We start from the raw sequence: 15,890 nt of genomic DNA on the forward strand, positions 1-15,890 counted from the left end.
AACATGGTGAGTCCGTGGGTACAAGGCAATGTCCCTTGTGCTCCTGGAGGGATCTCCTGGAGCCAACACAGCCCATAGCCTAGGGGATGTGTCAGGAGGACTCTAACAATTTCTCTGAGGCACAGGAGGAGGAGGATGTTCTGCAGAGTAGGGCTGCCCTGGGCAGTGTCAGAGGGACAGGGCAGGACAGCTTCTGCTGCCAGGGATGGCTGCAGGGGCTGAAGCTGGGGCTGCAGCCAGAGCTGCCCAGGGCTGTCCTGCAGAGCAGCTCCTGCAGCCCTCAGGGCTCTTGGCCAGCCCAGGGCATGTGCCACCTGCCAGGGACAGCTCTCAGCCTACCTGGCAGCTCCCCATGCACTGTAGGGAGAAGTTGGAGGTGGAAGGAGCTACCCCCATCAGGATAGATTCCTCCTGCTGTGGAGATGGTGCTGCATGGCCAGGGCTGCTCTCAGCTTTCTCCTCAAGGCAAGGGAAAGGGGCTGTCTGGTGTGTTGTGTCACTGAGACCCCTGCACTGTTCCACTGGGCATCAGTAGATCTGTCTCACATCTCCCTCTCAAAGTGCCTCCTCACCCTCCTCTGCCTACAGACAGCAGCAGTACCAGCACCTTGGCTTGCAGCATTTCAAATTTTCTGAGCTGCCCTTAAGGCCCTGCTGGCAGGGACTTGTCCCTGGGCAGTGCCCTGTGCTGGGAGGGGTCTGCAGGGTAAAGCTGAGCCCCCAGGGTTTGGTGGGCTCTTGAAGGACTGGCAGGGACAAGGCCTGGATAGAGACAAACAGCTTGCAATAGGCACAACTCCAGGCAACAGAAAGCCACATCAATGCTGGATACCCTCCCTCTTCTGGTGTCTAGGAAAGAGCGAAAGCTTCAAAGAAGTTGACTTTGAAACTAGACCCATCAAAGAGTCATACTTATTTTTCCAACATGTTTTTAGTGCAGTCACACTGAAAAAGAGAGAGATTTAATGATCAAGTGCCAGCTGTGTGGGACCAGCAGTTGTGACAGCACTGGGAGTGGCAGCCCAGTATTCTCTTTGGGCTCCCCATTGTTCAGGCTGAGTTCAATGATGAAAGACGATTTCTGCCCCTTCAGTTAAAGGGACAATATGTTAACAGAAAAACCCCCAACTAAAAACAAATTAAAAAAAAAAAAAAAAAAGAAATGACATTTCTTCAAATAAAGTGAAGCATTTTTGAGTACATTAGTAAGAAAAAAACATAGCATTGACACAAGAAAATCTGTTCCAGTGTATCAATGTCTGCTTTCAATAATCCACAATGCCCAGAATGAAGAAATGTCCAACAGCAGCTCCATCAGCCACTTCCTCCTGCTGCCATTGGCAGACACGAGGCAGCTGCAGCTCCTGCACTTCTGCCTCTTCCTGGGCATCTCCCTGGCTGCCCTCCTGGCCAACGGCCTCATCATCAGCACCGTAGCCTGCGGCCACCACCTGCACACCCCTATGTTCTTCTTCCTGCTCAACCTGGCCCTCACTGACCTGGGCTGCATCTGCACCACTGTGCCCAAAGCCATGCACAATTCCCTCTGGGACACCAGGAACATCTCCTACGAAGGATGTGTGGCACAACTATTTCTATTTGTCTTTTTCCTTTCAGCAGAGTTTTCCCTCCTGACCATCATGAGCTACGACCGCTACGTGTCCGTCTGCAAACCCCTGCACTACAGGACCCTCCTGGGCAGCAGAGCTTGTGCCCACATGGCAGCAGCTGCCTGGGCCAGTGCCTTTCTCTATTCACTGCTGCACATGGCCAATACATTTTCCCTGCCCCTGTGCCATGGCAATGTCCTGGGCCAGTTTTTTTGTGAAATCCCACATATCCTCAAGCTCTCCTGCTCCAAATCCTACCTCAGGGAATTTGGGCTTCTTGCTGTTAGTGCCTGTTTATCATTTGGTTGTTTTGTGTTCATTGTTTTCTCTTATGTGCAGATCTTCAGGGTTGTGCTGAGGATCCCCTCTGAGCAGGGACGGCACAAAGCCTTTTCCACCTGCCTTCCTCACCTGGCTGTGGTCTCCATGTTTGTCAGCACTGCCACATTAGCCTACCTGAAGCCCCCTTCTGTCTCCTCCCCATCCCTAGATCTGGCCCTGTCAATTCTGTACTCAGTGGTGCCTCCAGCTCTGAACCCCCTCATCTACAGCCTGAGGAATCAGGATCTTAAGGCTGCAATGTGGAGACTGATGACACAATGATTTTAGGAACATTGAACTGCTGGCAAATTTCTGCAAATCACTTGAAATAAAAGTTGTTTTTCATAGTTCTTGTTGTTTTGGTTTTGGAGTTTATTTCTGTTGTTCTGCTTTTCTATTATATTCCATTAAAAAATGTCATTATTTTGCCATTATCCTTTTGTTTCTCTCCACATTCCCTGTGGCCAGAGACTGTGTCCATGAGACCCTGTGATCTCAGGGGCCATAAATGTACTAAAGGATCTCCAAGGAAAGTTTTCACTAGAGTTCCCCAATATGTTCCCTTCTCTGGAGCTGCAGCAGCAATGCCTGTGTGCAGAACTGGGGCAGATCAGTGCTGGCACAACAGCTTTGCCCAGCAGCAGCAGCATTTGGTGTTGTCAGTGCTGCTCCCGTGCCACTGCTCTGCTGCCCTCCTGCTCCTCGTGTTGCTGCAGGGCCTGAGTGCTCTCGGGGCTGGGCACAGCCCTGGGGGTGGCAGTGCCGGGGCTGCAGCAGGGACAGGCCATGGGCACTGCTGGGGCAGCGCTGACACCTCAGGGCAGGGCCTGGGGGCTCCAGGCTCCTTGCCCAGGCTCTCTTCACAACATTTGTCCAGGCCAATGCTGAGCAGAGAAAACCCCCATGAGCAGCCCCAAGTTGGCTGTGGGCAGGCTGGGGGCAAGCAGCATGGCTGGTGCTCTGCAAGGTCCCTGAAAAGGGAGAGAGTCTGGCAAGGAGCAGCAGAGCAGGGGCTGATCCATCCCCACTGTGCTGGACAGCCCAGGGCAGCGTCCCAGAGCGTCCTCATGCACCTCTGCAGCTCTGGCCTCTCTCCCAGCTCACACAGGTGCCGCATCCTTGCAGGCACAGACACGGCAGCACTGGCTCAGGAGCCCCTGTTTGCACTGCACAGAGCAGGCGTCAGCACCCCCATGGTGCTGCTGTGGGGAGATGGAGCTGAGTGAGCACAAATGCCATCAGCCCCTGGGGCCAGCAAGGGCTGGGGGACACAAGGGAAAACACTCAGGTTTGTCATTGTCTCTGCAGTCAACCAGAAAGTTTGTTCCCATGAGCTGTGAGTTTCCTATCCCAAGCAGACTCTGTTGCTCCAAGCCAGCGATGCCTGGCAGCCACCACCAAATTGATCTGAGCATTTCCTTTGCTTCAGCTTTGCGTTCTATCCTCTTCTCTGCTCCAGATTTTTTCCTACTGCCAATTCCTGTACCTTTCCTTACAAACAGCCCATCCCTGTTTTACCTTTTCCTCTCTGGCCCCACTCTCCATTTCAGTTCCTGAGTTAGCACCATGAGAATATCCCTTGGGGAGAAGGATCATCCTACAAGTGCTTCAGGAATTGTCTGAAGGGTCTTGCACTGCCTAGTGCTACTCCCTTGCCAGAGGCACCACAGGCCAGGGGGGCACATCTGGGCTGGTGTGTCTGGGTGTGGGACTTTTTGTTGTGGGCAGTGAGGAGGGGCTGCAGAGGCTCTGCAGGACTAACAGGATGGGCTTTTGGGGCTGTGTAGAGAAGCTGAGGGACCTGGGCTGATGGACATTATGAAGGGGAGGCTCAGGGCTCATCCTGCTGCAGCTCCAGGGGTGGTTTCAGAAAATTACAGAATCAGCAAGGCTGGAAAAAACCTTGGAGATCATCAAGTCCAACCTGTGCCCTGACACCACCTTGTCTCCCTGAGCCTCCTCTTCTTCAGGATAAAAAAGCTGAGCTCCCTAAGCAATTCCCCACAAAACTTTTTTCAGATCCCTCACCAGCCTTGTTGCCCTTCTCTGGGCACTCTCCAGCCCCTCCATGTCCTTCCTAAATTGGGAGCCCAGAATTGGACACAGCATTCGAGGTGTGGCCTTACCAGTGCTGAGGTCAGGGGAAGAATCACTGCCCTTGTCATGCTAGCCACACCATTCCTGATCCAGGCCAGGAGCCATTGGCCTTATTGGCCACCTGGGCACACTGCTGGCTCATGTCCAGCCTGCTGTCCATCAGTTCCCCCAAGTCCCTTTCTTCTTGGCTACTCTTCAGCCACTCTCTCCCCAGCCTGGGGTGCTGCAGGGGTTGTTGTGGCCAAAGTTGCAGGACCTGGCACTTGGTCTTGTTAAGTCTCACCTGGCAGGATTTGGAACCTGGATCCAGCCTATCCAGACCCCTGTGCAGAGCTCTCCTTCCCTCCAGCAGATTTACACTCACACCCATCTTGGTGTCATCTGCACATTTGCTGATGGTGCACTCAATGACCTCATGCAGATCATCAATGCAGATATTGAAATCCACGCTGGCTGGCTCTGATTCCTCAGCCATCCTGTAGGTGCCTCGTGATGGCTCTCAAGGTGATCTGTTCCATCACCTTGCTGGGCACCAAGGTCTGGCTGACAGGCCTGGAGTTCCCCAGATCCTCCTTCCAGCCCTTCTTGGGAATGGGCTCACATTGGCACCTCCAGTCCTCTGGGACCTCCCTGGTGAGCCAGGACTGATGGTAAATGATGGCGAGGAGTTTTTGCCTTTTTTTAAATTTTTTGAGGAATTCGAAAACTTTAATTTTCCTCACTGCAAACAGACACACTTCTCAGGTGTGTGCCAGTCCAAGGTGCTACTGAGGAGGTTCCCTTTCCTCAAGGCAGAATCCTGCAAGAAATGTTTGAGATCTTTGCACTTCTTCGTTCCCTGAGACCTTGAAGTGTCACAAAGACCCCTTGGTTCCATGAGGTTCCAGGCTGTCACAGTGGATATTTGGTTCCATGGCGTCCCATGGTGTCACAATGCTCTTTTTGGTTCTGAATTACCAAAATATGAGTATTGGGCTAATACCGATACTCAACTGTGATGGACAAGACTCTCTAACAGTTTAAAGTTAGAAAGTGTATTCAGTGCAGGGCAGCAGCCTGAGGTAATCCTCTAAAACATGCTGCAAAATCACAGGTGATCACAAAGTCTATTTATTAGCAAAAGATTCAAACAAATACATATTCATAATAACAGCCCCTCCCATTCCCCACTTCCTGTGATAATTAGCTTGAATAGCTATTAAGCATACATGATTGACTTCTTAAATTAAGTCTGGGGTCGTTTTCATGGGGAGAGGTCTTAAAAGGAGGAAGTAAGGTGAGTTTTCCTCACTCTAAATCCTGATCTTTTCTATCACTGACAATACAAATTATTGCCGGGGATAGTCCACTTTTCAAAAATAAAATGGGTTTCTGGTTGCATTGTCTATGTTCCTTTGGATGTGGTCACTTAGATTTGTCTTTTCCCATTTTAAACAAAGCAGAACAAACATCAAATGACAGACAATCAATTTTTTCAGGTTCAGATAACTACTCCTTCTAACTTCTAATTTTTAATTGTTTTCAGCAAGGTAACTAAAATTCTAATTTTCTAAGATTAGTGTTTCAAGCTGGAGTATCAGGCCTGAGCTGTGATTTTACAAGGCCTTCCTTTTGTAATTTTACTTAATGGTAATAGGCTGAGAATTTACTCATTTCCTTTTCATACCATTGCACCACAGTGATCTCCTTGCTTCAGTGAGGTCACATCGTGAAACAGTGGACACCTGATTCCATGAGTTTCCATCCCATCACAATCCTCTCTTGCATTCCATGTGGCCCTGCAGTGTCACTATAGAGCCTTTGTTCCATGTGTTCCCATTGTGACACAATGGCCTCCAGCGCTCTATGAGGCTGCACCGTGGAACTGTGGACACTGGGTTCTATAAGAGTTCATGTTGCCACTGTCAGGAAAATCCATAAATACCAGTGGTTTATGTCCAAAAAAAAGGAGACTCCAAAAGAGTCTTTCCACTTTATTTGAATAAAAGGAGAGAGTTCACCAAGACACACACATCCACAGGATTTTCTCTCTTGATGTTTCAGAGGGTGCAGCCTCCTTTTATCCTAAACTCCTGGCCACATGTTGCCCTCTTCCTTTCCCCACTAACCAAGGTACAGGGAAGGTACAACCTTTCCAACCCGCCTACCCCATATCCCTCCTTGAACATGGCATTTCCTCCCAAAGTTCAGCTTTGTGCAGACCCTTGTCTGTTTCAGGAGCCAAGCTGTCTGGGCCCGGTAACAAACTTGCTGCCCAAAGTCAATAGAAATGTTACGACCCATTTCAAAGACCTTAACAACAATCCCTTCACACATCAAATGATTTGCAAATACATTAGCACACATCTTTCCTCTCACACTGATGTTTCCTGTGCTGATAACAGTCTTTAACCCCAGCCTTCCCCCTGACATCTCTGTTGTTGTAGTTCCATGGAAGGAGGTTGTTGTCTTTTACCCCTTCTAAGGGCAGGCAAGTGTTCAGCCATCTCCAGGACAGCAGGGGCCCACCCCACATCACCGTGCCCTGGAAAGTCAAAAACCATCATTCCAAATGTCCCCTCCTCCTTCTTCCCTGGCATTTGGCACTGTCAGTGGGATTTGCTGCTTGTTGCCGCAGGGAAAAGGAGACCACTGTGAAACTGCGAGGCCCAAAGGAACCAAGCCTTCATTATGACACTACAGAACCTCACAGAACCAAGGAAACCCCTATGACACTGCGGGGCATCATGGAACCAAAGGGCTACTATGACACCATGGGGAACTATAGAACCAAGGACACCCTTATGATACAGCAGGGCCTCCTGGAACCAAATCTCCATTGTGACACCACAGAACCTCACAGAACTAAGGGCCCATTGTGACACAGGAAAGCCTCGTGGAGCCACGGAGTCCAGAGGTCTAAAACAGTTCATGCAAATTTCTTCCTTGGGAATAGAAACCTCCTTGGTGGCAACTTGGACTGGCACACCCTTAAGGAGGGTGTCTGTTTTTAATGAGGAAACTCAGGGGCTTTAGATTGTTTCAAAAAAAGAAATGGGAAAACCCCTGTTTGCCTGAGTGCCACCAGTTCTCCAAGCAAAGAAGATTCTGTGTGAGGGGGACAGACAGGAAAGGGTTGGGCAATGTGGAGCAAGGTTGTCCACACTGGGTCACACCTCAAGGCACAGCTTCTCTGAGCAGGCCAGACCTCCTGAGGAGAGACCCTGGATCAATGTCAAAGAATGCTGCAGTCATCTCTGGTCTAAAGAGAACTGCAATAAAATACACCATTTGAAATTAGAATGTGTATTTCTCAGAAATTCTTTGAAGTAGTTCTCCTTAACTGGAGTTGATAATTTTCCTGATGAACTGTACTAGATCAGAGGGAAATCAATGCAGAGCCATAGTTTGGTAGAATTTGCTTGATCCCAGTGAGCCCCGTGGTGCATTTGGTGCTGAGCCCTTGAACTTCATGGCCTGAGAACAGATTGCACAAACCATTCCAGGAATCCAATTCAGAAGAAAAATCAAAAATGTCTAAAGGCATTAATGGGTCCCACTGTGGTCCTTTCCCAACACAGGCTCCTCTTGGACTCCTTGGAGGAGAGGATTGGAAGCCATGATTGCACAAAAACCTCTCAGAGACTGAGTGTGGAAAAGAAAAAAATGAAAATATATTTTAAAACTGAGGCACCTAGAGGCACTGAGCCCCACTGCGTGTTCTTACTGAGAAAGGCTCTCAAGAAACTAATTAAAGCAGATAACTGGAGGCCATGATTGCACAAAGCTGTCAGAGACTCCAAGGCAAAAGCAAAACACAAAGTCCTTTGAAAAACCTGCAGCCCCTGGGAGCATGAAGGAGACCCCCAGGGCCATTCCTGACCAAGGCTCCCCAGGAACTGGTCCCAGCACATCCCTGAGACCACTGGGATGTGGGGAGGATGCTGAGGGCAGGACAAGGGGTGGCAGTGCCCAGCCTTGCTGGGGCTGTGCCAGGAGGCCCCAGTGGCTCAGGACAAGGTGTCTCCTCACAGCCCTTGGTGGCACAGACCCTGCTGTGCCCCAGGACACCAAGACTTGGCTTCTCTTTGTCCCCACCTGTCATCTCTGCTTCCAGTTCTCTGCTCTGATTGTGGCTTGGGGACACTTTCTCACCTGTGTTCCTCGATGGGAACCCTTAAAACTTCAAGAAACTTTGGAGTTTGATTCTCACTTGGAGTTCTTGAGAGGTTTCCTAACAAACCATGGTTGTACCTTGATTTCCCTCTGGTCTGGTGCCGTTCATTAGGAATGTTTCTTATAATAGTTATGGAAAATATTTCGAAGTGCATCTTAAAAATATCCATTCTAATTTTAAAAGGTGCATTTTTTTTGCTGTTCTCTTGATTGCAGCATTCTGTGATTGATACTGATCCAGGGTCTCTTCTCAGGAGATCTGGCCTGCTCAGACAAGCTGAGCCTTGGGGTCTGACCCAGTGTGGTCAACCTTGCTGCACATTCCCCAACATCATCCTGTCTGTCCTCACTCACCTGGGACCTGCTTTGCTTGGAAAACCAGCTTCACTTATGCAGAGGGACATCTCTCTTTTCTTATTTTTGGTGCAATCTAAAACTCTTAGTTTTCCCCATGGAAAACAGACACACTCCTCAGGTGTGTGCCAGCCCAAGGTGCCACCAAGGAGGTTCAGGCCGGGGATTGGTGCTTCAGGGGTGCTGCCTGGAGTCAGCGCCATCTTTCCTTTCTGCCTCTAACTCCCGTCATGCCCCGCAGCCCCATGGAGCCCCATTGGAGCTGGGACCACAATTCCCATCATGCCCTGTGTTCCACAGAACCCCGGAATTCCCCCATATGTCCCATAAGTGTCCCCAGACCACCAAGGATCCCTAAGTGCCTCCTCAGCTCCCATTTGGGAATCCCTAAAAGCCTCCCCAGATCCCCTTAATGCTCCTAACACCATAAATGCCCCTTTACAGCAACTTCTGAGAATTGATCTTCTCTCATTCCTGCGAGCTCAGAGCAGCTCAGAACCCAATCACTTGCCTAAAATTCCTGCCGTGCCCTGCGCTCTAAAGGGCCTGGTTCAAGCTCCCCAAGCTCCCCCCAAGTGCTCCCAAGCCATCTATGTTCCACTTGGAGGACTTGAAATCACAGCTCAGACACAAAGGTGTCCACCAAGTGCCCTCCTGGACCCCCAAACCAAACATCTGAGCCACTTCCAGGACTACAGCTCCCAGCAGGCTTCACAGTTCCATAGAGTGCTGGTTGAGCCGAGATTTCATCTCCCATCATGCCCCACGCCCTACCAGCAGACATGGCAGCCGCGTTTCGGGCTCCCATGATGCTCTATGGCCCTATTAAACCATAAAGATACCTGCACCTACATCTCCCATGATCCCCTGCGCCCCAGAGAGTCCCATCAGAGCCCCAAGTGCCCGCCTGAACCCCGAAGGTCCCCAGATTCACCTCCCGGACCTACAAGTGCACCCCTGGACACCCAAGTGGCACTCTGAAGCCCAGACCTTCCCTCAGGATCCCTAAGTTCTCTCTTAGATCCCACTCAATTCCCCCAAGTGTCTTCTTGTCTCTCAGATTCCTTCTAAATTCTTTCCCCAGACCCAAAACAGCCCCAGATTTGCCCCACAAATGTCTCCCTGGATCTCAAAGTGCCCACCTTGACCCTGTCTGAGAAAAATATGATAATAAAGATGACAAAATGACTGCAAATATTATGAATTATCTTAAATAGGGAGAAATTAGTAACCAATGGAGCTCATTTAATTAATTAAGGGAATTGTGTAACTTAGGCTGAATGACCAATAATTTTTTTATTGCCAATAATGTATAGAGTTTTAATATAAAAATAAAAAATTTAGGTTTTAAAACTATATTATACTAATGTTATAAATAAGAAGAATATAACTGTAATTTTCATATTTAACAACATTTTTATTTGAAAGAGAAATTTATAATGTATTTTAATATTATGAGTTGTCAGCCCCAGGTGTGAGATAGCATGACATGGTGAGGTTGGGGGTGAGGAGCAGGTTGTCCAGACAGGGTCACCATGCAAGAGGCTCTTTCTTCCATGTGCCCAGATCTCCTAAGAAAACATTCAACATCAAGACCACTTGATGTTGAAAAAAGGGAAATCCTTCTATCAGTTTCTCTCTGCACTGAAAAGTAGAAAAATATTCCCCTGAGGTAAATAAAGTCAAGAGATGCACTTTGAAATCTTCCTCTGAAACACAGGCTCCAAATTGACTCCAAGCAGCTGCACAAGCCCTGGAGACTTGAAGACAACAGAACGAAGACAAATTTACTGAGTGCTTTCTGCATTATAATGATCCCCATGGTGAATTTGGGGCTGAGTCCAGGAGCCTCAGACAATGAGAGAAGGTTGAAGAAGCTGCTCAAGGAGTCAGAAGCAAAACTCCAAGTCCCTTGGAGAATCAATGGCCCCTCTGAGGGCATGGACTGCCAAAGGCTCCCCAGGCACTGGTGAGAGCAGGTCCTTGAGGACAGGATTGCAGGAGCCCAAGGCTGTGAGCAGGAACTGCAATGCTGAGCAAGTCCTGGGCTGGTTGGAGGCAGCAGAAAAGCCAAGGGCTGAGCCCAGGCCTGGCCCAGCAGGGCCTGTCCCTCACGGACGGCTTGGGGCTGTTCCTGGGGCACTGGGATGGGAGGGGCAGCAAGGACAAATGGCATCACCCTGTGTTACACTCCAGATGCTCATGGAACCAAGGGCCAGTGTGACACTGCAGGGCCAATGGAAACAAGAGGCCCTTGTGAGCCTGAGGAGCTGTAACACCCCAGAACACTGAAATGCTGGAGGTGACCAAAGGTTCCTTTACCTGAGCTGGGTGCACAGGAGAAACCCCAGCCAGATATTTTCAAGAGATCAAACTGGAAAAAAATTTGCTGACAGAGTACAGAAAATCAAGGAACTTTGGAAAATGATTTATTGCAGTGTCCACTTCAACATAAAAACACTTATCATAACAACTTGAATAACTTCGCCCATTTAAACTTAGAAACCTTCAAATACATAAATAGTTGAGGTACACTAAACTCTTTGATATAAAGAACATTAGAATGACATGAAAGAGAGAGAGACAGAAGATCTGTAGAAAGACACACATGGCTACCAGCTCCTAGGGTTCCAGTGTGGGTGAGACGCAGACCCCAGCAGAAGGCAGGGTATGGACCATGGGTTCAGCGCCTGCTCTGTGGTTTGAAACCCTGGGCCTTCATGGGCCTTTCCCCTGGTGGGACTCGTGATTGCTCGGGCAATCAGTGACTGGATCAGCACCAGCCCACTGTATGACTGACTTACAGCTCATCCCAAGGTGTCTGGGACATTGATCTCATCCAGTTTCTGACAGCCTGACATGGTGACACTGCAGAACCTCATGGAACCATGGCTCAGTTTTTGTGGGAGCTCAGGGCGTACCACTGACCTCCTTGGGGGTCTCAAAACCCCCATGGTGAGGGTCTCAAAGACTCCTGAGTGAGACTCTTGTGTCTCAGGCGCTGAATTCTAATCCCCTGGGGAAAATTACCAACACAGAGGGAATGGAAACAAGCCACCAAAATTAGTAAATTAGATTGTTAGAACGTAGATAAACAGTCTTTTGGGAATATTTGTGATAAGGAACATGTGGCCAAGATGGGGAATTTGGGGGGGATGAATACCTCTTCCTCCTTTTTCTCCCTGTCATCCATGCTGGGTGACATGCTGTCACTTTTAGATTGGATGGGGTCAGAGCTGGACCATTTAACAAGATTATATTGTATTGGAAAATCGTTGTAAACATGTAGCACGTAATTTAGATTATATAAGATAAGCCCTGACTTCATCAGGCAGATTCCATCCTGGATGCCAGGCAGAGAAGACCACTGTTAGCTGGGCAAAAAGTTCCTGAGATGAGAAACAATAAACAAACCTTGAAGCCTCTGAAAACCGTCTCCTGCAATCTCTAATCGGCTGCTTCAGGAAAAACCAGGATTTAACCATTGCATGTCCTTCTGAGGTGATCTCAGGTCTAAGGACAAACCTCAGACTGTGACAAGTTGTGAGAAGCACAGAAGCAGATTCAAGGACACCATGGAACCTCCTGGAAGAGACCATTGTGACACTCTGGTGCCTCATGGAATCAGGGGAACCCTTGTGAAAGTCAGGATGCCTATCGAACCAAGAGTCAAGGATGAAGTTGTGGAGCCCATAGAACTGAAGAGCCATTGTGACATTGAAGGATGCGGAATTAAAATCAAAATTAAAGACTTAAAGGTAAAAATACAGGAAGATGCTTTAGCTGGAAGGGGGCTGACAAGATTCTATGAGTGCTTAACATTTGATGTCTTTACAAGAACAGGAGGACAGAGCAAGGCTACATGGTAAGGTAGAGGGCCAAGAATGCATAAACAGGGTGGAAGGGCGAGGCCTTGTCCAGATAAGGAGGAATCTTTAGACCTTTGAGCCAGCGAAAAATCTCTACCAAGGTTTGGAAAGCTGCCAAAGACTCATACACATGGGCAAAGAAAGCAGGGTAAAAAGTTCACCAGAGAGGAAGAGTGTTTACTTCATCCCAAAGATCCCCAGATGACCACCAGGGTGACCAACAGAGAGCAGTGCTCAGTCGCAAAGAGGCCTGGAGCTATTTTTACTATGAAGTAGGGACAGGCAGGGTTAGGAAATGAATATGGATTAGGTGCATTGTGCAATCCTGGTTTGTAGAGAGTAAAAAGAGAGGCGCAGATCACTGAAGGTGTGCGTATTTTGGAGGAGTTATCCCCCATGCACCTCAGCACTGAATAAAATACATACCTATAACTTACTTTGTGGGTTATTAAGATTTTCCTCACATCAGTTTGGGTGACCCCACTGTTCCCCTGAGATTTTGGGGTGCCCCCTTTGCCCCTCTACAGCTGGAACTGGTGCAGAATGCCATCTTCACTGACCCCACAGACCAAAGAGCCGGGGTGTACCTTTGCTGCATCCTCCCCCGTGGTAACTCAGGGCTCCCTCCCACCCCTGGGGCCCTCACCCACAGTATTGGGGTACCCCCTGATCGTTGGGATGCCCCTTGACAGTCCCCCTGCAGCTGCAGCTCAACTGTGTCCATGTCGACCAGGAGCATGCAATGATGGCCATCATGTTCTCCCAGCCAGTCAAGGTGAATCAGGACACTTGGGTGCCCCAAGCATGACTTGGACAATGCCAAAAATGACCTGGATACACATGGATCCCCCAAAAAATATCTTGGATCACACCCAAAATCACCTGGATACACCTCTGTACCCCTTGGACACTTGGATCACCCAAAACCCCTGGGGCTCGCCAACACTGGTGTCCCAAAATCTTCATTGCTTTGACAGGGTAGACCTGGTTTCCCTAAATTCCTATTGACTTCAATGGGGTAGACCTGATGTCCCTCAATCCCTACTGATTTTTTAATGCAGTAGATCTGGCATTCCTAGATTGCCATTGATTTCATTAGAAATATCTGATGTCTGAAAAATCCCTATCAGGAGATTAATATGACAAGAGATGGGGAACTAAGAAATGTTTTAAAGGAGGATTTATTATGTCATGTCATCAGTCTTATGGAAGGGTGAGACATTAAATGTGTCACATCCAACAGCATAACATCAGAAGCTGTCTAATTCTTAGTTACAACGCCTGATGTTAGTTTTTTAGCCAATCACATACTTCTACAAAGTTTGCTAGTGTCTTTTTGCACCAAACATTAATTGCTTTGCTTTGCTTTTCTTGGCTTTCCAGCAATACGTAATTTTTCAGCCAATTATATAACACTTCACAAACGTACATTGATATATCTTAAGGTTCTAACTAGCTTTGTAGTAGGCTCTATTGCAAACTTGAAAATATTTTACTATCTTAACCAATATATTGCTTTGCTTGCATAATAGATATTTCTGTTTGCTTTAAACATATTGCTACTTAAACTATTAACTTATATTCTTGTTTTACGTTTATTTTACTTTTAATGCTGTTATTCTCTAAGCTTTCTGAAAGGTCTTGGGTCAAACCTTGTATCCATCTCTATCTCTGAGACTGTATGCACCAGGTTATGAGAGCTCTCCATGCCTGCATTTCTGCCTCCAATTTTCTACTCTAACTGGAACCTGGGGACACTTTCTCAGTCATGTCCCTCAGTGGGACCTATGAATGACATCAGAAACTTTGGAGTTCAGTGATGAATGAATTCTTGAGAGGTTTCCTAACAAACTATTTCTCTGCCTTGATTTCCCTCTGGTGTGGTGCAGTTCATTCAGAAGGTTTTCAACTCCAGTTATGGAGAAATACGTCAAAGAGATTCTTAGAAATATCCATTCCAATTTTAAAGTATGCATTTTATTCCTCTTGTCTTTAGAACAGAGGCAATTGCAGCATTCTGTGATTGATTGTTGTGAGAAATGGATTTGTAAAGGATTCTCAAAGCCTGGATGAAAGCTCACAAAGTCTTATACACTTGTATGCAAACTCTGAGATAACATGCGCTGACTTAGAAAGAATGGAAAGAGAAGACATTGTTGAGACAGAGATTGAATTAGAAACAAGTTTCAGATCATGGCTTTGCAAAAAGATCAGATATTTTTGAGAATTAGAACTTTGAAAGATGCATTGTGTCAAGACCATGTGGGGTAAAATTCTAGGTGATTGGTGATAGAAGTATTAGCACCAGTGTGTAGCTAAAGCTAATAGGCTGAAAAATATTTCTAAGGAATTATAACCAGGAAATAACTTGTTTTTTTGATAGAATGGCATTGAATTTTATATCTCTTATGTTTCACCCTTCGTCAAGACTGATCATGGAATAAAATCTTTTAAAATTTCTCTCAGTTGCCCTATTTCTGGAGAGCTGGGATTTTCCAGCAGTGCTGAGTCCCTAGACATCAGTCCCTGAGAGAATGTTTTCAAAAAATCTTCTCAAAACTCAGATTAAAACTCGAAAATTTATTGAAGTTTAATGGTTTACACTGAGGGACAGAACTGTGAAAGTGCCCCCAGGTTCCAGTTAGAGAAGAACACTGGAGGCCTTGATGACAGATCGTGAGAAACAAGGGAAAGATATCTCTGATGCTGAGCAAACCTGGATGTGTTTCAGCAATGCAAAGGGCCAAGGGTTGAGCCCCAGCCCCTGGCAGGGCAGATCCTGTCTCTGCCTCATTGCTCAGGGCTCTTCCCGGGGCACTGGGCTCTGGGGATGTGCAATGCCAAGGGCAGGACCATGGGGAGGCCCCTGCCAGGCTGCTGAGCAGGGACAAGGAGGCAATGAGGCCCCAGCACAGCAAGGCTCACTTGTCCCCTGCTGGCCTCAGGCCCAGGGCCAGCAGCCATGGCCCAAGTGCTGCAGCAGTTGGCTCTGGCAGGGCCTTTCAGCTGCTGCCCATCCCTGTGCCCTCTGCAGCCCAGGCTGTGCCACAGTGTCCATGGCCTGCCCTCTGTCCCTGCAGGCTGTCGTCATCCCCCGGCTGCCCCACCTCGCTGGGCCTTCCTTTGCTGACAGCTCTGCGTTCTGCCTGCCTCTGCCTGGCCACACAATGCCTTGGGCTGCTCCAGAATTTTTCTGAGGGACATGTTGCCCAACAGCCCTGCCCTGACACAGAAATTCCTTTCTCCTTCTGTTCAGTGCAGACTACCGCAGCTTGGCATCAATCCTTCCTTTCTCTGTTTTCCACTATGTCAGAATGATCCACCATCTCTGAATTGGCCCTTCAATCCCTCCCAGGGCTCTCTTCTGCTGTCCTCAGTCTCCACTCCACTGAGCACTGAGCTCTTTTGTCCCTATATATTTGTCATTTGCTTGAGGTTTCCAAGCCCCACCTCTGGAGATCTCTGGCTCCACTCCAAGGTGTTT

The 15,890-nt window shown here is 48.1% G+C and overlaps 1 protein-coding gene across 1 annotated transcript in view; it reads left to right on the forward strand.

Moving 5' to 3' along the window:
- Positions 1-1,295: 1,295 nt before the first annotated feature.
- The window catches only part of LOC306815318 (olfactory receptor 14J1-like), a gene marked incomplete at both ends in the record, with an annotated part of 48,648 nt that continues 34,053 nt past the window's right edge, over positions 1,296-15,890 (forward strand). The window contains one exon of the mRNA XM_079331904.1: positions 1,296-2,191. Coding sequence (XP_079188030.1) covers positions 1,296-2,191 — 896 coding nt within the window. The remainder of the gene's footprint in view (positions 2,192-15,890) is intronic.

The sequence above is a fragment of the Erithacus rubecula genome (genome assembly GCF_903797595.1).
Source record: "Erithacus rubecula genome assembly, contig: scaffold_114_arrow_ctg1, whole genome shotgun sequence".
Classification (NCBI taxonomy): Eukaryota; Metazoa; Chordata; class Aves; order Passeriformes; family Muscicapidae; genus Erithacus; species Erithacus rubecula.